The sequence below is a fragment of the Hemitrygon akajei genome, unplaced genomic scaffold (assembly GCF_048418815.1).
Source record: "Hemitrygon akajei unplaced genomic scaffold, sHemAka1.3 Scf000041, whole genome shotgun sequence".
Lineage (NCBI taxonomy): Eukaryota > Metazoa > Chordata > Chondrichthyes > Myliobatiformes > Dasyatidae > Hemitrygon > Hemitrygon akajei.
In genome coordinates, this window is record NW_027331927.1 from 879,565 (window position 1) to 905,271 (window position 25,707).

Below are 25,707 nucleotides of genomic sequence, written 5' to 3' on the forward strand. Positions count from 1 at the left end.
TGAAACACTCCAGATGTGGGCTAACTAGTTTTATAAAACTGTGTTACGAACTGTAACGTTTTAGAAACGAACCAGCAGCAATAGGGATCACACTGGAGTCTGGTTTTGATGTTAAAACCACTCTCTTTATTAGTATCTACTTATAATATAGTCACTTAACGAAATAAAGGAAAGTTAGCATTGTTATGTGTATATATGTGTAAATATAACTCCCAGACCATCGAGCCTGAGGGAACAAAGCTCAGAGTCTTGAGATGGTAAAGTAGGAAAGTTCAGTAATCCACGGAATAAATGATGGGAGAGGGATATTTGTAATTCAGGGTGAAACGTAGAGAAAAGGCCGTTACTTCAAAATAACCGTCGATGAAGTTCTTATCCGTCGAATCAGTCCACATACGAGTTATCAGCGAAAATGACCTGTCACAGGAATACCGTCTTCCAGGGGTTACCACACAACATACCCAGGCAAGGGTTAACACAAGATATTCCAAAAATCCACTCCTATGGATTATACGAAGTGACAGCCACACACGTTCGTTGTGGTTCCGTGTACCGATGATCAACCCACTTTTGTAGGCATAGGAGAGTTCCAAGCCTCAACTGCGACTAACTGAAGCGATCAGCTTTTCCAGTCTCTCTCTCTCTTTAGACTGGCCGACTGCCTGTCTGCAGATCGCTGTCTCTCTCTTATGGTTCAGTCCACAGTCAGCGCTGTCAGCCTGTGACTGACGTCATAGTCCCGCCTCCTCACGCCGGCGCTCTTAAAGAAACAGTCACAGTACGACCGCAGGCTCGTAACAGCCGCAACATAACTTCCCGACTTTTGAACTCAATGCTTTAACTAATAAAGACAACCATGCAATTTGCCTTCTTAACCACCCGATCAATCTGTGCTGTCTCTTTCGGGGAGCGATGAACTTGGAGTCTAAGATCCCTCTGATCATCGACACTGTTCAGGGTTTTGCATTTAACAGTGCTCTGTCGCATACATTCGACCTACCGAGCTGCCAAGATGATCATCACTAATCAAATCTCAATGAGATTTCTCAGGTCCTGTTGAATTTATTGCCAAGTGCACAAGTACGGGAAGGTACAGGGACAGAGAAACACTGACTTGTGGCAGCATCACAGGCAAGTACATTCAGATAACACACGGAACATAAATTATACGATTCTCTGTCAGTAACAATCTATAAATATGTATTATGTCATTAACAATATATAAAACACATTGTATCATGATCAATACCAAAATGTGTATTTTGTGTCAATAACAGTGTTGGAAATGTTGAATTTGGTCCCTGTCTCCATTCCTCCTGTAATCCACAACCAGCTCCTTTGTTTTTGTCACAATGAGGGAGAGGTTGTTTTCTTGACACAATAGTGTCGGGGTGATAACTTCTTCTCTGTAGGCTGCCTCGTTATCATTTGAGATCAGACCAGTCAGTGTAGTGTCGTCACCAAATTAAATTAGCAGACTGGAGCTTTGCGTGGCAACAAAATTCATGGGTGCACAGAAGGTAAAGGAGGGGGCAAGGAGACACCCCTCTGGGGTATGTGTGCTGAGGGTCTGAGAGACAGAGGTGAGGAAGCCCACTCTTACCACCTGCCAGCGATCTGACAGGAAGTCCAGGATCCAGCTACACAAGGCAGGGTGAAGGCCGAGGTCTCTGAGCTTCTTGTCGATACTTCACGCCTTCGTCCGGCTACTGCTCTGCCCATGACTGCAAGGAACTGCAGAGAACTTTGGAGAGCAGAGAACATCAGAGAAACAAGCCTCCCCTCCATGGACTCTCCCTGCACTTCCCCTGTCTCGGAAAAGCAGGTCATGTACTCAAATATCCTCACAGCCTGGACATTCTTGCTGCAAACCCGCTCCCCCATCGGGGAAGAGATACAAAAGCCTTAAAGAGCGAACCACCCGGCTGAAGGACGGTTTCCTGTCTGTGGTTAGAAACCAAATGAATGATAAAATGGACTCAGCCTCACAATGTAACGCGACGTGACCCTGCACCATATGTCTATCTGCACTGCACTTTCTCTGCAGCCATAATGCTTTGTCGCAGTTATTGTTTTGTCGTTTTCTTTTTTTTTAATTTTTAGAATCTTTTTTATTGGTACAGAATCTTCTACAGCTATAAAATGATACAAAACTTCAATAGATTAATATGTATGCAATTAATAAAGCTGAAAAAACTGACCGTAAAATATAAAATTAGAAATATATATGTATAGAAGGGAAAAAAATAACCCCATCTAACTTGGGAAAAAACCCACTAACTACATAAGAAACACACATTTGACCATCATCTAAATATGAAAATAAGAAACATCAAACCGCCATTTCGTATTTATAAAAAAAATAAAATTGGAAGGAAACCATATAGTGTAATTCAATTGAAATGATAATATTTGACCAAAGAACCCCCTCTTCTCAGAAAATCGAATCGAGGATCCAAAGTTCTACTTCTATTTTTTTTTCCAAACTAAGACATAACATTCCTTGAGAAAACCATTCAATTAATGTAGGGGAAGAAATATCTTTCCATTTTAATAAAATAGCCCTTCTTGTCAGTAGTGTAACAAATGCAATTACATGTTGATCTGAAGATGAAATATCCTGAATATGATATGGAACTATTCCAAATAGAACAGTCAATCTATTAGATTGTAAATGAATTTTCAGAGCTTTAGAAATTGTAGAAAATAAAGATTTTCAAATCGATTTTAATGAAGAATATGACCAGAACATATGTGACAAAGTAGCTACTTCAGTTTCACATCTATCACAGCATTTGTCTATAGTAGGAAATATTTTAGATAGTCTCTCCTTTGTTAAATAATAACGGGGAAAAATTTTAAATTGAATTAAACAAAGGTTGGCACATAAAGAAGAAGAATTTACGTTTTACAAAAGTCGAAGCTAATCTTCATTAACAGGGATCATTTTAAGTTCTCTCTCCCAATCTTGTTTAATCTTTCGTGATAGGTTCTCGTTTCGTAACAAAAATAAATTATAAATTCTGCTAATGGAACCTTTCATTGAGGGATTCAATTTCAAAATGGTATCCAACAAATCAGATTCTTGTAAATATGGAAACTTAGGTAAACATTGTTGTAAAAAATGTTTCACCTGAACATATTGCAAAAAATGTGTATGAGCGAGAGAAAATTTGTTAATTAACTCTTCAAAGTTCATCAATCGACCATCACAAAATAAATCTGTAAAAGAATGGATCCCTTTATTTTTCCATAGAAGAAAAATGGGGTCAGTTGTTGAAGGTTTAAATGAAAAGTTTCGATTTAAAAAACTAGACAACTTAAATTATTTAAAATTAAAATAAACGAAACTTAACCCAAATCCGTAGGGATTGTTTAATAACCGGGTAATAATTTAGATTTGGAATTTTAGAGAGCTGTAAGGGTAATGGAGCTCCTAAAGTTGAAGTAAAATAAAATTGTTTACCAGCTTTTAATTCCAAATCAACCCATAATGATTTTTGGATCTTATCATGCCAATATAACCAAAAACGTAATTGTCTAATATTCACAGCCCAATAATAGTCTTAATATAGGAAGTGCAAGTCCACCATCTTTTGTAGATTTGTGTAAATGATACATTAATTCCTGGTCTCTTATTGTTCCAAATAAAAGAAGAAATAGAGAGTCAATTCGATCGATTTTTTTTAGTTAAAAAGATAGGTATATTTTGGAAAATAAATAAAAATCTAGGTGGAATCATCATTTCCACAGCACGAATACGACCTATTCAAGAAAAAAAAAGTGGATTCCATCTAGAAAATTGTTGTTTCATGGAGACCATTAAAGGAACTATATTCGCTTTATAGAGATCATTATATTTTTTAGTAATTATAATACCTAAATATCTAAATGTATGAACAATTCTAAAAGGAATATCATCATATATACTAACAGGGACATTTAATGGAAACAATTCACTTTTCTTCAAGTTAAGTTTATATCCTGAAAATTTACCAAAATCTTTAAGTGCTTCCAAAAGATTAGGAATTGATTCCTCAAGACTTGAAATAAAAACCAAAAGATCATCTACATAAAGAGAGATCTTATGTATGGTTCTATTCATAGAGATACCATAAATATTTTTAGTTTCACGGAGTGTTATAGCTAAAGGCTCCAATACAAGATTAAACAATAAACGGCTTAAAGGCCATCCCTGTCTAGGGCCACGAGAAAGTGAGAAAAAAGAAGAGCTGCAGTTATTAGTAATGACAAGCTCAAGGGCGGCTTCCTGTCTGTGGTTATAAGCCAAATGAATGATAAAATGGTCTCGGCCTCACAATGTAACTGGACGTGACCCTGCACCATATGTCTATCTGCACTGCACTTTCTCTGCAGCCATAATGCTTTGTTACAGGGATTGTTCTGTCGTATATCACCTCAATGTACTGTTGTAATGTATCGATCTGTGTGGATGGCATGTCAGGGAAGATTTTCATTGGAAGTTCAGTACGTGATGATAATAAACAAATTCCCCATTTCAATTGTGTGGAAAGGTTAGACAGACTAACCAAGATGATCATCACTAATCAAATCTCACTGAGATTTCTCAGGTCCTGTTGAATTTATTGCCAAGTGCACAAGTACGGGAAGGTACAGGGACAGAGAAACACTGACTTGTGGCAGCATCACAGGCAAGTACATTCAGATAACACACAGAACACAAATTATACGATTCTCTGTCAGTCACAATCTGTAAATATGTTTTAAGTCATTAACGATATATAAAATACATTGTGTCATGATCAATATTAAAATGTACATTTTGTGTCAATAACAGACTTGGAAATGTTGAATACGGTCCCTGTCTCCATTCCTCCTGTAATCCCTAACCAGCTCCTTTGTTTTTGACAGAATAAGGGAGAGGTTGTTTTCTTGACACCACTGTGTTGGGGTGATGACTTCTTCTCTGTAGGCTGCCTCGTTATTATTTGGGATCCGGGGGATCAATGTAGTGCCGTCAGCCAATCTAATTAGTGGATTGGAACCCGCCACTGCAGCCCCACAGTGCACTATGTACTGATTGCAAAGCTACGAAATTGCATGAGAATAGCCTCCCCCAACTCCACTCTTTCTGCGTCACCAGCAGACTGGGATATCTCACATCTCGCTGCCTCCGCCAGGACATTAAACTGTGAACAACTGTGGTCAGGGACTGATCTCTGGGGTACTCCAAACGCTACCTCCTTCCAGTCTGAAAACGACCCACTCATCCAGCCACACGCTACCGGCCTTTTATCGATCTCCAACGAAAAAGCCTAATCACCTACTCCCGATGTTCAATACCATTGCTTACTCTGAGTTTACCACCGTCAAATGCCGGGAGGGACATAATAATCGGAAAGTCTCCAGTCACAGCCGTGTAAATAAAATGTGATCTCAGTAGGTGTGTGGCGCATGCTCAGAATGCGAAGGAGACAGACAAACTGAGCCAAGTCACAGACTGATGAAGGGGAGGAATGATCCATTTTGATACAGAGAGGGAAGCAGAGAGTTTGATATTGTGCCTGATGTTGGAACTGTGGCCAGTTAGAAGATGAAATCTTGTTCCTCTAAATTGTTTTGAGATGTGACAGTGTTTTAATCAGAAGACACCATGGAGACTAAAATTATTTCAGTTGAAATGTTGTCCTTCACCCACTGACTTGCTTTGTAAACGTTTAGCAGTGTAGAAAAGTCAAAGGATCTGTGTATAGGAATCTCAACCACAACAGCTCGTTAGTTCCGCTGTGTCTGTCAGTTCACCAGCGCTTGAATGCCGCCGATCCTTTAATGAGGAGGCGGAGATGTTGGAGAAGACAGCGTCCCACTCGCTCCAAGGAGAGCTCGAACACGTGTCCATGTCCGTGATCTGATTGGATACATCGCCATGACGTTGCTAGCACTGTGACGTCATTCACTGGCTCTCATTTTGGAAGGGATTCAGTCGGCCATCGCAGATACACCAACAGCTTCACACTGGGAAGCGGCCGTTCATCTGCTCCGTGTGTGCGAAGAGACTCATTCAGTTAACCCACCTTGTGATGCTCCGGTGAGTTCGCAATAAATAGAGGCCACATTTCTGTCCGGAGTGAGCAAAGAGTTTTACTCAATCATCCCAGCTGCTGCAACACCAGCAACTTCACATCAGGGAGGAAGTTCAAATCAGCTCCGTGTTAAATGTTTAACCATCACGGTGACTGAAGGCAGCTGCAGGTTCATGAGGGACTGTTACTGTCAGATTCTGCAGTTCTTGCGGCTGCTCATCGCACCCAGGACTGAACCCTGGTCACTGAGCATTGGAGGAGTCTGTTCTGCTGATGTTAGCCTTAAACTAGACTGGTGTTTAATATTGTGGATCTGTGAAAGATAAATCAGTCTGTATCAAATCCCGTGTGTCAGGTACTTACAGTCTCTACCACACTCACTGTGTATACTAGACAGGCCACTCGGCCATTCTGGTCCTGGCCCATGTTTCTGTTCCAGATCAGAATATCAAAATCTATCCCTGCCATTCCCCTATCACTCTCCCTGAGATGACAGGTTGCAACTAGTCACCACTCCGTGGGATAGGAGATTTCCCTTGAATTTCATAGAATAATAGAAATCTACAAGACATTACAGACGCTTTGGCCCACAATGTTGTGCCGACCATGTAACTTACTCTAGAAACTGCTTAGAATTACCCTATCACATAGCCCCCTATTTTACTAAGCTACATGTACCTATCTAAGAGTCTCTTAAAATACCCTATTGTATCCGCCTCTACCACCGTCGCTGGCAGTGCGTTCCACACACACACCACTCTTTGCTTAAAAACCTTAGCTCTGACATCTCCTCTGATTGACATCTCAATCAGCTTAAACCTATTCCCCTTCGTGTTAGCCGTTTCAGCCCTGGGAAAAAGCCTCTGGCTATCCACACGACCAATGCCTCTCATCATCTTGTACACCTGCATCAATTTCCTGCATGATTTTCTCCAGGCTGAATAAGATGATGAGCTCACTGTGGTTGTGACGTTCTTCAGGGCTCTGGACGAAGTTGGTTAAACTCCTTCTTCTCCGCTCTTTTCAACGTTTTGAGTCATTTTCACCAATTTTAAAGGACTGTGCCTCAGACAGCACAATTGTTACGTACCAGCAGCAATAGATCACTAATGGAGTCTGGTTTCGATGTGAAAACCAGTAGCTTTATCTGTATCTACTCCAGATATAAAAGATTAAACGAAATAAACTGAAGTTAACAGTGTTGTGCGTATATATAGCTCCCAAACTATCAAGCTTGGGAAACAATGCTTAAAGTCGTAAGATGGTAAAGTGGAAAAGTTCAGTAATCCACGGAATAAGTGAGTGAGAGGAGAGATTTGTAAATCCACTCGAAAATGTAGCATTTTGAGTGTGTGCGTCTCTGTATTCCCAGCAACTGCAGAATCTCATGTGTTTTATATCTGCATTTTACTTTGGCATTGGATACACATTGATATCGAGTATATTGTTTATGGGAGCTTTCGGCGTTAAAACAGCTGCAGATTTTTCTATACACACACGAAAAAAATGAGGTATGAATATTGAAACAGAGCCTGCAGAAATATTTAATGGCACCGTGATAACCCATAAGGCCGTGCGTTTAAAATTTCGCTGGCGCTGAAGCACCGAACAGATGCGCAGGCGTTAGGGCTGATGACGTCCCCAGGTATCACGCATGCGCACAGTACACAGAAGGCCTTGGAAATAGCGTCTGCAGGTAAGATCGATTCTCTGTGTTTTTATCTTAAACACCGACTGAGGGACGATTCCTGTGAACTGCGGGCACCGTAGTCCGCAATCCCGGGACCGTCCTGCTCTCTCCCCTCTCTCTCAGCCCCGCGATCCGTACACGGGCCCCGGGGAGCGTCCGGCTGATGAGGGAATGGGAACCGATGGATCTCTCAGACAGAGCTGAGCTCCAGCTATCTAAATGCAAGGATTAGGAACTCGGAGAAAGGGAACAAAATCGTTTATATCACCAGTTGAGAAAATCAGCTTAGTTCTACCTCCAATCACAAACAAGAGAAAATCTGCAGATGCTGGAAATCCAAGCAACATACACAAAATGCCGGCGGAACTCAGCATTAGTATTCTTTTCCATAGCTGATGCCTGGCCTGCTGAGTTCCTCCAGCATTTTGTGTGTGTTCTTGTAATGTACTTTTCTAGCGGTGAGAACATGTTTTGTCCAATTCTGTCTAGGTACCTAGTGATATCAAACACTTTTGCCCTGGGCAACAAGTAGCTTTCAGATCACAAATGTGCCAGACTCCAGTGAGACAGACTACTGCCCTTCCCTTCATATTCATTGGCATTGTCATCACTGAGTTCACCACCATCAGTCATTGGGGGAGGGTTCAGGGGGAATATTTATGTAGAATACAGAAACTGGTGTTACCTGTGTGTATTGTGGTGATGCAAAAGTTGCTGGAGAATTTGCAAGTGGGAAGAAGTGAAGTGATATTTGGAAATCTGACTTTTTAAAGCATAGTTTAGCAAGCAAATCACATATGGACAATGTGCAAAAGCTTTGGTGAGAAAATCCTTCATTACCGGTTACAGGCCTGCTACATAGGTTGTGTGAGAGTGCAGATGAACTTGATCAAAGTTCCTATTGACAGTGATTTGCTAGCTGTGAAAATGAATACATCTCTATATAAAATTCACTGTGCACATCTTGTCACTGGGTAAAAAATGCACAGTACAAGATTTATCTGCACACTGGATATTACAAATTAGAGGGGATATTGGAGGGAAGGAGGGGAGACCTCCCGTGTCCCTGATGCCCTCACCTACAAGATGTGCATCTAGCTGCAGCTTGTAACCCGGCACTTTAACGAGTTGGAACTTGAAATGGATGAATTTTGGATCATCCAGCAGTTGGAGGGGGTGATAGATATGACATGAAGAGAGGTGAGTTACACCCAAGGTGCAGGACACAGGAAACTGTGTGAGAGTCAGGAAGGGGAATGAGGTTAAATAGCCATCGCAGAGTACTTTGTTGCTATCCTGCACAACAGCAGTTGGACCACTTTAGACACTGTTGGGGGCAATTACCTGACAGACGAAAGTCAAAGGGGTGATAGGAGATTTGTTAGTTAGGGGAACAGACCAAGAGGCAACTAATATCCCAGTGATAAGGCTTGCTAGAGGTAGTGCGGGGGAGGGGTGGGGGTGATGTGGTTTAAATAAGTTGTAGGGGGAATGGGAGCTAGATTGACAGAACATATAGTGGAGAGGGTGAATTGAATTGACTTTATTACAAATATCCTTCATATAGATGAGGAGTAGAAATATTTACGTTACGTTACCATCTAAATGTGCAATGTGTAATTTAAATTAACTCATAATAATTAGTTTGTATATAGGCCAGGCAAGAAAATAGAAATCAATTAATCAGTCTGATGGCCTGGTGGAAGGTGATGTCCCGGGGCCTGTTGGTCCTTTTGCTGTGGTACTGTTTTCTGGATGGTAGCAGCAGGAACAGTTTGTGGTTGTGGTGAACTGAGTCCCCAATATCCTTTGGGCCATTTTTACACAAATCCATACCCCTACCATCCAGGCTCCCATCCAAACTTCTTTTAAATGGTGAAACCGAGCTCATATTCACCACTTGTGCTGGCATCTCATTCCACACTCTCACAACCATTTCAGTGAAGAGCTTTTCCACATGTTCCCATTAAACTTTCACCTTCCCCACTTGCCCATGCCGTCTAGTTGTCACCCAACATCAGTGGAAAAAGCTGCTTGCATTTATTTACCCAATCTTCTCCCTCATGATTTTGTAGACTTCTGACAAATCCTCAAAGCAATGTATAATGTCCTTGTTTATGTTTAGAGCCTTTTTTAGGTGTATAAGATGATGAGGGACATTGATCGTGTGCATAGCCAGAGGTTTGTTTTCCCAGGGCTGAAATGTGTGGAATGCACTGCCGGCTTTTTCGGTGAGCGTGTTTCAGTTACTGTGGGGCCAGGAACCCATGCAGCTCAGTGGGAACAGGGAATAATACCAATGGAGAGAGTCAAACTGAGCCAGGTCACAGATTGGAGATGGCAGAAATGCCCCATTCTTATAGAGACAGGAGGAGCATCAGAGAGTTTGATGGTCATTCCAGCACTCTGCCCAGTTAGATGATGATCTCTCTCTCCAACTTGGGTTGAACCTCACTGTAACAGTGTGATGTCAGATCACACCTTGACAACTCAGTGATCTCATCTGAAATGTTGTCCTACACCCACTGATGGATTTTGTAAATCTTTTTACAGGTTACAAATCACAAGGAATTTCTCTACGGGAATCTAAAACACAGCACACCAGTTTTGCTGTCTCTGTCCAGATGTTTAAGAAGTGGAGCAAGCGATTCACTCAATCATCATTCCTGCTCAGACTGTGGAGAGGGATTCACTCAATCATCTGACCGACTGGCACGCCTGTCATTTTAAACGGGTAGGGGGTGCCCAGTCATCTGCTCAGACAGTGGGAATGGATTCAGATGGACATTTCAACTGAAGGGACATCAATAAGTTCACACTGGGACAAGGCCATCCACCTGTTCTGTGTGTGAGAAAGGATTCAGTTGGTGTTCCCACCTGTGGACACACCAGTCAGTTCACACTGGGGCAGAGGCTGGTCATTTACTGAATTTGTGTGGAAGGTTTTACTCGGTCATCTGACCAAATGGTTCACCAGCAAGTCCACACTGAGGAGTGGCTGTTCACCTGCTCAGACTGTGGGAAAGGATTCACTAAGTCATCTAAACTGACGGTACATCAGAGAGTTCACACTGGGAAGAGACCATTTACCTGCTTGGACTGTGGAAAAGGATTCACTGCCTCATACCAACTGAAAGTACATCAAAGAATTCACACTGGAGAGAGGCCGTTCACTTGCTCAGACTGTGGGATGAGATTCAGTTGCTCATCTAAACTGACGGTACATCAGCGAGTTCACACTGGGGAGAAGCCATTCACCTGCTCAGACTGTGGGAAAGGATGCACTCAGTCAGCCCACCTACAGGCACACAGGTCAGTTCACACTGGAGAGAGGCTGTTCACCTGCTCAGACTGTGGGAAGGGATTCACTTGCTCATCTAAACTGAAGGTACATCAGCGAGTTCACACTGGGGAGAAGCCATTCTCCTGCTCAGACTGTGGGAAAGGATTCACTCAGTCAGCCCACCTACAAGCACACAGGTCAGTTCACACTGGGGAACGACCGTTTACCTGCTCATACTGTGGGGAGGGATTCACTTTGTCATCGCAGCTACTGAGACACCAGTCAGTTCACACTGGGGAGAGGCCGTTCACCTGCTCAGTGTGTGGGAAGGGATTCACTCAGTCATCCACCCTAATGGCTCACCAGCGAGTTCACACTGGGGAGCGGCCGTTCAGCTGCTCCGTCTGTGGGAAGGGATTCACTTGTTCACCTGACCTGAAGGTACATCAGAGAGTTCACACTGGGGAACGGCCATTCAGATGCTCAGACTGTGGGAAGGGATTCACTCGGTCATCTCACCTAATGGCTCATCAGCGAGCTCACACAGGGGAGCGGCCATTCACATGCTCAGACTGTGGGAAGGGATTCACTTCGTCGTCCAACCTATTGGCACACCAGCGAGTTCACACAGGGGAGCGACCATTCACATGCTCAGACTGTGGTAAGGGATTCACTCGGTCATCCCACCTATTGGCACACCAGCGAGTTCACACAGGGGAGAGGCCATTCACCTGTTCAGACTGTGGGAAGGGATTCACTCGGTCATCTCAACTGAAGGTACATCAGCGAGTTCACTCTGGAGAGAGGCCGTTCACCTGCTCAGACTGTGGGAAGGGATTCACTCAGTCATCTCAAGTGAAGGTACATCAGAGAGTTCACACTGGAGAGAGACCATTCACTTGCTCAGACTGTGGGAAGGGATTCACTCAGTCATCCTACCTACTGAAACACCAGTCAGTTCACACTGGGGAGTGGCCGTTCAACTGCTCAGTGTGTGGGAAGGGATTCACTCAGTCATCCACTCTAATGGCTCACCAACGAATTCACACTGGGGAGCGGCCGTTCACCTGCTCAAACTGTGGGAAGGGATTCACTTGTTCACCTGACCTGAAGGTACATCAGAGAGTTCACACTGGGGAACGGCCGTTCAGATGCTCAGACTGTGGGAAGGGATTCATCTACTCATCCCAACTGAAGGTACATCAGAGAGTTCACACTGGGGAGAGGCCGTTCAGATGCTCAGACTGTGGGAAGGAATTCACTCGGTCATCTCACCTAATGGTTCATCAGCGAGTTCACACAGGGGAGCGGCCATTCACATGCTCAGACTGTGGGAAGGGGTTTACTCAGTCACCCCACCTATTGGCACACCAGCGAGTTCACACAGGGGAGCGGCCATTCACCTGTTCAAACTGTGGGAAGGGATTCACTAAGTCATCTCAACTGAAGGTGCATCAGCGACTTCACACTGGAGAGAGGCCATTCACCTGCTCAGACTGTGGGAAGGGATTCACTCAGTCATCCCACCTACAGAGTCACCAGCGAGTTCACACTGGGGAGAGGCAGACTCAAGCCTGAATTATACCTCTGCATAGATGCTACAGTGTAGCATACACAGTAGCCCATGCAAGTGGCCTACGCCATTGTGTGCATTTTTACTTGTGAGTTCATGTGTCTGCGTTGCTCTGGCAAAATGCTAGTTGGCATTGGGGTTCTATGCTACTGTGTTGAATTGACTCGTGGAGTTGGGAATGATGGCAACTGCTGAGTTCATCTTGTTGGATGTGGAGCTAATAGATGTTGAATAAGAGTTACTTTTATTGAAATTACTGCAGCGCAGAAAAGAGAGAAGTTTTTCCATTTCTTTGTGCAGTCCGTGACATCCAAACCGATGTTTGTGGAAATTTCTTTGCACAAATTTCATGCCATTTGCAAGTCTTTATAGTATACCAATGGAGAGTTGTAAAAATGTAGATATTTTCTGACTTCCTGACTTAACCTGTCCTCTATTTGGTCCATTTTCCAACTTCGAAGCAACAGGAAATCTCTAGGAGGAAATGTTCTGTTACTAAGCAGACCAAGCACAGTTCTCGCCGTCTGTGACACACAGTTACATTTACATAAGGTGCGCATTATTTGCTGCACAAATCACTCTCTCACCTAGATGGGGTCAGTCATGCTGTGAGGATTACATTCCTTGACTTCTCTAGTGCCTTTAACACCATCCAGCCCAAGATCTTAAGGCACAAACTAACGGAGATGGGAGTAGACTCTCACATGGTGGATTGGATAGTGGACTACTTGACAGATAGACCTCAGTATGTGCGGTTGGGAGACTGTAGGTCTGACACGGTGGTCAGCAGCACAGGGGCGCCGCAGGGAACCGTACTCTCTCCGGTCCTGTTCACCCTGTACACATCAGACTTCCAATATAACTCGGAGTCCTGCCATGTGCAGAAGTTCGCTGATGACACGGCCATAGTGGGGTGTGTCAGGAATGGACAGGAGGAGGAGTATAGGAAACTGATACAGGACTTTGTGATATGGTGCAACTCAAACTACCTGCGTCTCAATATCACCAAGACCAAGGAGATGGTGGTGGACTTTAGGAGATCTAGACCTCATATGGAGCCAGTGATCATTAATGGAGAATGTGTGGAGCAGGTTAAGACCTACAAGTATCTGGGAGTACAGTTAGACGAGAAGCTAGACTGGACTGCCAACACAGATGCCTTGTGCAGGAAGGCACAGAGTCGACTGTACTTCCTAAGAAGGTTGGCGTCATTCAATGTCTGTAGTGAGATGCTGAAGATGTTCTATAGGTCAGTTGTGGAGAGTGCCCTCTTCTTTGTGGTGGCGTGTTGGGGAGGAAGCATTAAGAAGAGGGACGCCTCACGTCTTAATAAGCTGGTAAGGAAGGCGGGCTCTGTCGTGGGCAAAGTACTGGAGAGTTTAACATCGGTAGCTGAGCGAAGGGCGCTGAGTAGGCTACGGTCAATTACGGATAACTCTGAACATCCTCTACATAGCACCATCCAGAGACAGAGAAGCAGTTTCAGCGACAGGTTACTATCGATGCAATGCTCCTCAGACAGGATGAAGAGGTCAATACTCCCCAATGCCATTAGGCTTTACAATTCTACCGCCAGGACTTAAGAACTTTTTAAAAGCTATTATTAATGCTTTTTGAGATAGTGATTTAGATGCATATCATATTTTTTTACCGAATTAAGTATTGTATGTAATTAGTTTTGCTACAAGAAGTGTATGGGACATTGGAAAAAAGTTGAATTTCCCCATGGGGATGAATAAAGTATCTATCTATCTATCTATTAAGCTACGGCGCACGGTATGGCCTAGAGTGCCGCATCGGGTACGCGGCTACGCAGAGCGTACAGTGAAGCATAATTCAGGCTTCAGTGTGTGGGAAGTGATTCACTCGGACATCTCAACTGCAGAGACACCAGTGAGTTCACACTGGGGAGAGGCCGATCTCATGCGCAGACTTTGGGAAGAGATTCTCTCAGCGAAAGCAACCTGATGTGCATCATTGAGTTCACACTGGGGAGAGACCGTTCACCTGTTGTGTATTTCAGAAGCGATTCACTCAGTAATTTAACCCTATGGAACTCTTACTTCAGCTGGCAGCTAAATACAGGGGGTGATATCTCCCAGCCCGGCCAAACTTAAGAAATCTTGTTTGGGTGGATGCTGTGTGATGTATCCCCTGTTACAAATCAGTACCACCACAGTAACAAACGATACACAATATGTGATTAAACGACTGCGATGTATAATTCTTACTTTGACTCGATGGTTAGTGAAGTAATGAAAAAGAAAGAAAAGGGGCCCACTCTCTTCTTCTCATCTCTCCCCAGCAAAAGACCACGAAAATCTCTCTTCCAGACTCACAAGAAAGAACATTTCTGTCATTGGACAGTCCCACACTCCAAAACCCTGTTATCTCTAGTCTTACCCTAAACATTGCTGCTGCAGAGAAGCCATTACCTCAGCAGTGAAACATTGCAGAGAGTCCACTGCATCAGCAGTGAAACCTTACAGCGCGTTACACTTGTGACACACTACTGGGTTCACACTGGGGAGAAAGTTTCAATAAGCTGCATGCTGCATATTTGTCCATCACTGTTGCTAAATGCAATTTGGAGAGTGGTTGTGTTACGTACTCCGTAACTGGGTGTCTGACCAGCAAAGATACAAGAATCCGTTGGAGTCTGGTGGTACTATTTTCAAACAGTGTTTATTAGTAAAATATACAAATCAATATCAACAATGCAAATATATAGATAATACACGTTAGCAATACTAAACCTAAAAGTGTGGGTATAATAATGATCAATAATAAACAAGCTCTATCGATGTCTAGGGGATAATGAATTGTCATATGTGAACATAAAGTTCAGTTCAGTTCATACGTGCTGAGGTAGTTGTTGGTTCTTGTGTTTTAATCGTTGTCGAGAGAAAGAGAGAGAGAGCGAACAGTGACAGCTACAGTCAGTCAAACCTTCCTTTACGTTCTTGATCCGTCGATGTGTTGTGGCCATGCAGGTATGGCCCCTCTGTCCTTCAGCTAGACCGTTCTTCTGTGGTGGACTCGTCACCCAGGCAAGGGTGGACACACACACACAAGCCCCCACCGGCCCTGCTATAACACTGTGAGTTAAACTGACCGATTCTTTGTTCGGTCCCCGATGCCCTACACCTTCTCGTGGGTTCCAACACTCAAGCAGTGCTCACTAGTGTGTCTCCTGGTGTGTCTGAGGGGTGTCTCCCCAGACCTCACTTTTATCCCTACTCACGGGGTCTCAGGTGTCAATCAGTTTTGAATGGTTTTGTCCATCAAACCAGCCCACTCCGGCTGTCCACTGAGGAATTTTAATGAATAGAATGGTACCAAGTAAACAGCCCTCTCCGGAGCCATAAGTCTTACAGGAGTCATAGTATGGTGGAACAAAAAGTCTCTCTCTCCCGGTGTTGTCTCTCCCTTATCTGAAGCATATGTTCCAGTCCCAGTATGTTTTCCCTTTGTCTCTCTTTCTCTCTCATTAGCAGCGTGGTAACAGTAACAGTTTGTGATTCTCCCGGGTGGGGGGGGGGCGGGGACATGGGCAACTCTGCACCCTTCTGCCCATCAGAGCTGTTCATCCTTCGTAGCAGTTGTCAGTGCTGAACTCTGCAATTATTGCTGCTGCTCACCACACCCAGGTCTGCACCCTGGTCACTGGGCATGGGAGGAGTTTCATCTGCTACATATTCACCTTTAATGGGACTGGATCTGTGACAAATAAATCAGTTCTATTTTAATCACTGTCTCTGGTACTTAGTGAATTTATAACACAACTAGTGTACAGTAGGGAGTCAACTCAGGCCGGCTGGACCTGATTCTGTTCCACAACAGATCTTTCAAATCCTCCCCTGTTGTTCACCTCTTACTCTCCCTGTGGTGATGGGTTCCAAATTGTCATCACTCTGGAAGAAGAGGTTTCCCTTGAATTTCCTGCAGACTGAAGAAGTCGAGCTGACTGCAGTTCTGTCTGAGATGTTCTTCGCCCCTCAAATCTCTGGCTGAGGAAGAATGACATTGGGAGTGAATGTCCTTATTCAGGGCTCATTTGTCACCATCTCGTCTGCTCACATCGTTGGGATGTCTCCCATGGAGGGTCATACTCATTCCACTGGTTAATGTTTTCTTCCAGAGTGATGATTCATTTTTCTGAGTTGGCCTCTCATTTAAGTTTTCTGGTCTGTATTTCTTATCACGATTGCATATACACACATGGAGTGCTCAATCCTGTTCATGTTTTGATGAAAATATATACGAGGGGTGATTGATATGTTCGTGGCTTCAGGCAGAAGGAGTCAATTTTAGAAAACCGAGCACATTTTTTCCCCAACGTAGTCCCGTCCTATATTTACACACTTAGTCCAGCAGTGCCTTGCAAAGGTTTGGGCACCCCCGGTCAAAGTTTCTGTTACTGTGAATAGCTCAGCGAGTAAAAGATGACCTGATTTCCAAAAGGCATAAAGTCAAAGATGAGACATTTCTTTAATATTTTAAGTAAGATTACATTTTAATTTCCATCTTTTACAGTTTCAAAATAACAAAAAAGGGAAAGGGCCCGAAGCAAAAGTTTGGGCGCCCTGCATGGTCGGTACTTAGTAACAACCCCTTTGGAAAGTACCACAGCTTGTAAACGCTTTCTGTAGCCATCCAAGAGTCTTTCAATTCTTGTTTGGGTAAATGTCTGGGTTCAGTCATAAACAGCAAAGTACTAATGTGGAAATTACAGATGAGAATATTATTAGAGTCACAGAGAGCAGCAGCAATGAAACAGGCCCTTCGGCCCTTCCAGTCAATACTGACCTGTTTTGTTGTTACTGCCTGGTTCCAACTACCTGCACCAGAGCCTCCATACACCTCCCATCCACGTCCTCACCCAAATTCCTCTTTAGTGTCTAAATCAAACCCACCTCTTCCACTTCCACTGGCAGCTCATTCCACACTCTCACCAACCTCTGAGTGAAGAATCCCCCTTCATATTCCCCAAAATAATTCACTTTCACCCTGAACGTATGTCCAATGTCAGGGTGAGTGGGAGGATGGGGCAGAGAGCCAAGACTAAGGGATTGGGGTGAACACAGGAACAGTCACTGGGCAGCCTCTACACCCATTCTATAAATTACCGGGTTCGGTAATTAGCAGCAAAGCACTGACTGTGGAAATTACAAATCAGAATATTATTAGAGTCACAGAGCCCAGCAACACTGAAACAGGCCTTTCAGCCCTTCTAGTCAATACCGACCCGTTTTTGTTTTTACTGCCAACTACCTGCATACACTTCCCATCCATGTCCTTACCCAAATTTCTCTTTAGTGTCTAACTTGAACCCACATCCACCACTTCCACTGGCAGCTCATTCCACACTCTCACCAACCTCTGAGTGAAGAATCCCCCTTCAGATTCCCCAAGAGTATTTCACCTTTCACCCTGAAATATCAAGTGTGACTGTGGGAAAGTGTGTATTGAACCGGAGGAAAGAGCAGAGGTACTTAATATATACTTTACTTCAGTTTTCACTATGGAAAAGGATCTTAGTGATTGTAGGGATGACTTGCAGCAGACTGAAAAGCTTGAGCATGTAGATATTAAGAAAGAGGATGTGCTGCAGCTTTTGGAAAGCATCAAGTTGGATAAGTCGCCGGGACTGGATGAGATGTACCCCGGACTACTGTGGGGGACGAGGGGGGAGATTGCTGAGCCTCTGGCAATCATCGTTGCATCATCAATGGGGACCAGAGAGTTTCCGGAGGATTGGAGGGTTGCGGATGTTGTTCCTTTATTCAAGAAAGGGTATAGAGATAGCCCAGGAAATTATAGACCAGTGATTCTTACCTCAGTGGTTGGTAAGTTGATGGAGAAGTTCCTGAGAGGCAGAATTTATGAACACTTGGAGAGGTATAATATGACTAGTAAGAGTCAGCATGATTTTGTCAAGGACAGGTCGTGCCTTACGAGCCCGATTGAATTTTTTGACGATATGACTGAGCACATTGATGAAGGAAGAACAGTCGATGTAGTGTATATGGATTTCAGCAAGGCATGTGATAAGGTACTCCATGAAAGGCTTACTAAGTAAGGAGGCATGGGATCCAAGGGAACATTGCTTTGTGGATCCAGAACTGGCTTGCCCACTGAAGGCAACGAATGGTTGTAGACGGGTCATATTCTGCATGGAGGCCGGTGACCAGTGGAGTGCCTCATGGATCTGTTCTGGGACCCTTATCTATTTGTAATTTTTTAAATGACCTGGATGAAGAAGTGGAGGGATGGGTTGGTAAGTTTGCTGATGACACAAAGGTTGGATGTTTTGTGGATAGTGTGGATGGCTGTCAGAGTTTACAGCGGGACATTGATAGGATGCAGAACAGGGCTGAGAAGTGGCAGATGGAGTTCAGCCCAGGTAAGTGTGAAGTGGTTTATTTTGGTAGGTCAAATATGATGGCAGTGAAAATGTCGGGACTGAGATGAGGGGAAATGTCTCCACGCCGAGGGTGGTGAATGTCTGTAAATCCACACCACAGAGGGCGGTGATGACTCGGTGATCGTCCTCACATAAAACAGAGGCTGGCAGATTTGTGGAGACACAAGGGATCGAGAAAATGAGGATCGGTAGAAGCATGTGGCTGAGATGGGAGAGTAGCCTCCATCTTGCTGATGGTTGGAGGGGCCGAATGGCCTCCTCCTGTTGTTTCTCACTTAATGTTTCAGTGTTCCTGTCCAGTGAGGCCAGAGGAATGTGAATAGAAATGAGTGTTTATGAACATAGACTGATTTAAATGACAAACACGAGGAAATTTGCAGATGCTGGAAATTCAAGCAACACACACAAAATGCCGGTGGAACGCAGCAGGTTAGGCAGCATCTATAGGGAGAAGCGCTGTCCACGTTTCGGAACGTTTCAGGACTGTCGAAGGGTCTCGGCCCGAAGCGTCGACAGTGCTTCTCCCTATAGATGCTGCCTGACCTGCTGCGTTCCACCAGCATTTTGTGTGTGTTGACTGATTTAAACGAAACCTGCTCATTTTCTGTGTGGGTCTGAATTCTGTGTCGGGATGGGAAGTGAATCGAAACTATAACTCTGAGAACTCTGTGACCTGGGGCTGGAGGGAAAGTGATCGGGGAAGATATCGAGGGAAAATCTAAATACGTATGGAAATGATATAGGGAAATAATGAAATAATTTGGGAAATGCGGCAGTGGGTAGGGCAGTATGTGAAGGGCGAGGAACAGTCACCGGTCACATGGGAGACCCTCCAGCGTCACGTGATCATGTTTTACTGCGATAGGCAGCATTTGCGGGGTTGTTTCCGTGGCCCCACCCACCGCCTGTGCCGCATGAAGCACAGTGCGCATGCTCACATGCCCGAGCAAGGCAGTGATGTTTTTTTCGTTCTTTGTGGAAGTGGGTCCGGGTCCGGGTTCGGGATCAGGATCCGGAGGGGGTCCTCGCCCCCTTGGACGGCGAGCCGGAGACGGATTATTCTCTGCGGGGCAACACCAACAATTTCCCTTCGGTGAGTATTGAAGCCGGTCCCGAGCGTGGAGGTCTGACGGTGAGCAGTGACTTAACTTTCCCGAACTCAAACAAAAGAAAATCTGCAGTTGCTGGAAATTCGAGCAACGCGCACAAAATGTTGGAGGAACAGCAGTCCGGGCAGAATCTAGGGGAAGAATACAGTCGACATTACCGGCCGAAACCCTTCGGCAGGACTGGAGAATAAAAGATGGGGGTGGGGAGGGAAGAGAGAAACACAGGGTGATCGGTGAAACCTGAAGGGGGAGGGGATGAACTTTCCCGAACTGGCGGCCTCGCCTCGCTTCCTTCACAGAATCTGCCGGGGTCGGTCCGGGTTGTGAGACCTTCACACCGAACCGTCTGAGATGAGCCGCCGCTCAGCCCCTGTTGTTCTGGTCCTATTAGCAGGATGAAGTAAAACATGTTTCTATCTTGTTACTGACAGAGAATCGTATAGTGTGTGTTCCGTGTGTTAACTGATTGTACTTGCCTGTGATGCTGCCACAAGTCAGTGTTTCTTTGTCCCTGTACCTTCCCGTACTTGTGCACTTGGCAATAAATTCAACAGGACCTGAGAAATCTCAGTGAGATTTGATTAGTGATGATCATCTTGGCAGCTCGGTAGGTCGAATGTATGCGACAGTACACTGTTAAATGCAAAACCCTGAACAGTGTTAATGATCAGAGGGATCTTAGACTCCAAGTTCATCGCTCCCTGAAAGAGACTGCACAGATTGATCGGGTGGTTAAGAAGGCAAATGGCAAGGTTGTCTTTATTAGTTGAAGCATTGAGTTCAAAAGTCGGGAAGTTGTGCTGCAGCTTTATAAAACTAGTTAGACCACATCTGGAGTGTTTCATACAGTTCTGTTCGCCCCCATTCTCGGAAGGATATCGGGGCTTTGGAGTGGGCGCAGAAAAGGTTTACCAGGATATTGCCTGGATTAGAGGGCCTGAGCTATAACAGGAGGTTGGACAAACTTTTGTTGTTTTTCCGGAGCTGTGCCGGCTGGGGCGAGACTGGATAGACGTTTATAAGATTACCAGAGGATTAGAAGCCATGTCTCAGAAAGGCAGCGTCCATTATCAAGGACCTCCAGCACCCAGGGCATGTGGTTTTCTCAATGTTACCAGCAGGTAAGGAGGTACAGAAGTCTGAAGGCTCACACTCAGTGATTCAGGAACAGTTTCTTCCCCTCTGCCATCCGATTGCTAAATGGATATTGAACCCTTGAACACTACCTCACATTTAAAATATATAGTATTTCTGTTTGTTGCACGATTTTTAATTTATTCACAGTGTTACGTACCCCGTAACTGGGTGTCTGACCAGCAGAGAAAGAAGAATACATTGGAGTCTGGTGGTACCAAACTAAAGGTGTTTATTAGTAAACTACACAATACACTATCAAAATTGCAAATATACATATAAAACAAGTTAGCAGTAATAAACCTAAAAGTGTAGGAATAATAATAATAAATAATAAACTAGCTCTATCGATGTCTAGGGGTAAATGAATTGTCATAGGAAAGTATAGAGTTCAGTTCATAAATGCTGAGGTGGTTATGACTGTTGTATTGAAATCGTTGGAGAGAGAGTGAGAGCGAGCGAGATGTAACAGTAACAGCTGCGGCAGGCAAACCTTTTGTGGCTTTCTTAATCCATCATATCGTTATGGCCATTCAGTTATGACCCCTCCCTCCTTCAGCTAGACCATTCTTCTGTGGTGGACTCATCACTCTGGCATGAGTGGACACACACACAAGTCCCCACTGGCCCTGCTGTAACACTGTGAGCTTTACTGACCGATCTCCTGGTTCGGTCTCCAAAGGTGGTGTCTGAAGGGTGTCTCTCCAGACCTGCCTTTTATCCCCACTCACGGGGTCTCAGCTATCCATCAACTCTGAATGACCGTGTCCATCAAATCAGGCCACTACTGCTATCTCCTGAGGAATGTTAAGGAGCAAAGTGAAGTCCTTGTAGTGGAAGGTAAATAATCCAGGAAGAGTCATAATACAGTAAATCAACAGTCTCTCTCCCCCTCTTATCTGTAGCAGATGTTCTTGCCTGGGCTTTATCTCTCTCTTTCATGAGCAGCATAACAACAGCAATAGTTCGTAGTTCTCAGGAGGGGGGTTGGGAATGGTTAACTCTGCACCCCATAGTCCATCAGGTCTGTTCATCACTCATAACAACAGAAACATAGAAAACCTACAGCACAATACAAGCCCTTCGGCCCACTAAGTTATGCCAACATGTCCCTACCTTCGGAATTACTATGGTTACCCATAGCCCTCTATTTTTCTAAGCTAGTTTTTCTTTATTTTTCTCCAGTGTCTCTAGGTACCTATCCAAAAGACACTATCATACCCACCTCCACCACTGTTGCTGGTAGCCAATTCCACACACTCACCACTCTCTGAGTAAAAAAACTTATCCCTATCATTTCCTCTGCAACTACACACGAGCACCTTAAACCTGTGCTGTCTTGTCATAACCATTTCAGACCTGGGAAAAAGTCTCTGACTATCCACACGATCAATGCCTCTCACCATCTTATACACCTCTATCATGTCACCTCTCATCCTCCGTTGCTCCAAGTAGAAAAGGCCGAGTTCACTCAAACAATTTTAAAAAGGCATGCTCCCCAAACCAGGTAACATCTGTGTAAATCTCTGCAACCTTTCTATGGTTTCCACATGCTTCATGTAGTGAGGCAACCAGATTGAGCAAATTGGGGTGTGACCAGCATCAGATATAGCTGCAACATTACCTCTCGGCTCCTAAATTTAATCCCGCGATTGAGGAAGGTCAATGCACCATATGCCTTCTTAACCACAGAGTCAACCTGCGTAGCAGCTTTGAATGTCCTATGGACTGGGAACCCAAGATCCCTCTGATCCTCCACACTGCCAAGAGTCTTACCATTAATACTATATTCTGCCATCATGTTTGACCTAACAAAATGAACCACTTCACACTTATGCTGGTTGAACTCCATTTGCCACTTCTTAGCTCATTTTTGCATCCTATCGATGTCCCACTGAAACCTCTGACAGCTCTCCACCCTATCCACAACTCCCCCAACCTTTGTGTCATCAGCAAATTTACTAACCCATCCCTCCACTTCCTCATCCAGGTCATTCATAAAAATCATGAAGAGTAAGGGCCCCAGATATATGTATACTGTAATTGATTTAGTTATTTTTATTATTTTAATTAGGGTTTTTTTGTTCTATATTATGTATTGCATTGAACTGCTGCTGCACAGTTAACAAATTTTCTGACACACGCCATTCATAATAAACCTGATTGTGATTCTGAGTGGACTGATGATACATTTTTCCTGGGGCTTGAAATGTCTGATACATTTCAGGTGAGAGGAGATCTGAGCGGCAGGTTTGCTTCTTTCCACAGTGGTGGGAGACCCCACTGGTCACATGATCACATTTGCCCCTCCCATTTAACAACAGATGGGCAGCATCTGCCCATCTGTTTCGGAAGCACTCACTTCGCGCATGCTCACTGTCTCCGGCTGGGCGGTGTTTTCATTTCCGCTCAGTGCTGAAGTACTTCATCTGTGGGATTGGGAAAGGGTCCTCATCTTCTGGGTGGGGGAGCCAGGGATCTGGATCACTGTCTGCGGGCCGAAGATATTGCGTTCCCATTGTTGAGTATTGAGACCAGTCCCGAGCAGGGAGATCCATTGTTGGCCGTGAGCCCTGAACTGATCACTAATTACTCATTTATTTTCCGATTATCTGGGCTTGTCAAAAATGTGTGGACTTCACTTAACCTGCATTGAACGATTCAAACCAGGAGCCCAGGCTGTCTATTTCCGCAGAGTTGAAATGGAAGTCCCGCCAATAGGTCATGTGAGGCTGTGTGCCGCAGATCTGCCCCGCCCTCCGCTTTGTGACGCAAGATCACATAGTGTGATTTTCGCCACTGTGTTCATTAACTTCCCTGAACTCGCCTCGTTTCCTGAGGCTCCTCACATTTGTCCTGGAGCTTTCTGGCTGTTGTGTCTTCTCCCGGAGTGGGGTGGGTGAGAAAGGAGAACGTTCCAGGTTGTGGGGATCTTTGATTTCACTGCCTGCTTTACCGAGGGACTGGGAAGTCTAGGGGCTGAATGGTTTCTGTGATGTGCACCTGGCCAAGTGGTTAAGCAATCTGAAGGTCATGAGTTTGAGCCTCAGGCCAGGCAGTGCGTTGTATCCTTGAGCATGGCACTTAACCACACATTGCTCCTGCACGTTTATAGCCCAGATGGATCAAATCACCAAATCCTGTTCCTGTGTCTTATGTATTACCATGACAGAATGATGGCTCCTTCTTATCCCATATTGTTTTGTGATGTGTGAGGGACAATAAAAGATTGTTCACTGAGATGATTATATTTGGCTTCAACGTTTAAATTTCGGTGAGTTTTGTTCTTAGTAACATTAAGCAGAAATGTTTGGTTCTCCTTTTCATTGTTAATGTGCTTCATTATCTCTCTGGTTAATGTTAGACCTGTGGTGAGAGGTTTATTGGAAGAAAAACCCCAACTGCAAGCAAACCATGGCTAAAGATGTGGGAATAGCAACAAGTGAACTAGCCCGAGGACTGAGAGCATCAACTGGAGAGAACACCTCTGAATCAGCTGACTTGGAGATCCCAGTGAGTCAGTGAGGAGGAAGTTTGGTGAGTCTCATTTACTCAAACACTGGTCCTTTATACATTACATACCTGTACAATAGAAGGTGGGAAATAGTTGGTGAGACTGAATGTGCCCAGAAGAACCATTTATGCCTCTGTCAGACACAGTTGCAATCACACCAGGTCTGGTAATGTGCTTCCAGCAGCCCAGCCCTTTAAAACCACTCCCATTCTGTGGAAGTCGAATCTGGATAAAGTCACTCTGAGACCATACGGTACAAACTCTTTATTCCAAGCACCCGGGGCTTACTTAGTTAGTCCCTCAAACAGGAACAGTCTGTGACTGTTCCCACCCAATCCACTAACTGACTAACAATTCCCCTTACACCACAGATATATCCATCCAGATACCCCCACACAAGACAGGCTGGAGCCAAAGATATTTACTACATGACAGGCTGTAGCCCCTAAAGACAAACTACAAAATAGTCATAATGGTTTACACACACAGAACAGACTGAAGCTATCCTATCTCTACATGTGAATGTGCAAGGAGATAAGCATCTTGAAACTCTAGCTAGCTACCCACAAGAAGAAACATGGCTCAGCACATCGGTTGATCATCAGCAGTTTCTTTCAGAAAAACAGGCTGCTATTGTTTAACGAAGTGTTAACCATTTTACAGACTTTATCCTTCCCTCCTTTTGATCATTACATTATCAACAATGCAGTAACTTCTTACAGAGATAGCAACTGATGACAGCATTGACTTATCAGTGGGTAAAGACAGGGTACAACAGTAATTGTAACAAAGATATGTACAACTGTTAGGACATAATGCAGTATCATGCCCCACATATTACCAAACAGGCCTTCAAAGATCACCATTTCGACCCTTCAGTGAACCCGTGTAAATCCTGCCCTACTTTCTTGA

At 44.4% G+C, this 25,707-nt stretch overlaps 1 protein-coding gene across 1 annotated transcript; it reads left to right on the top strand.

Moving 5' to 3' along the window:
• Nucleotides 1-7,716: 7,716 nt before the first annotated feature.
• LOC140720298 (uncharacterized) lies at nt 7,717-13,400 on the top strand. The gene is made up of 2 exons (XM_073035165.1): nt 7,717-7,761; nt 10,309-13,400. The coding sequence occupies exon 2, from the start codon at nt 10,721-10,723 to the stop codon at nt 12,614-12,616; it is 1,896 nt and encodes a 631-aa protein (XP_072891266.1). The 5' UTR covers nt 7,717-7,761; nt 10,309-10,720; the 3' UTR covers nt 12,617-13,400.
• The last annotated feature ends 12,307 nt before the right edge of the window (nt 13,401-25,707 follow it).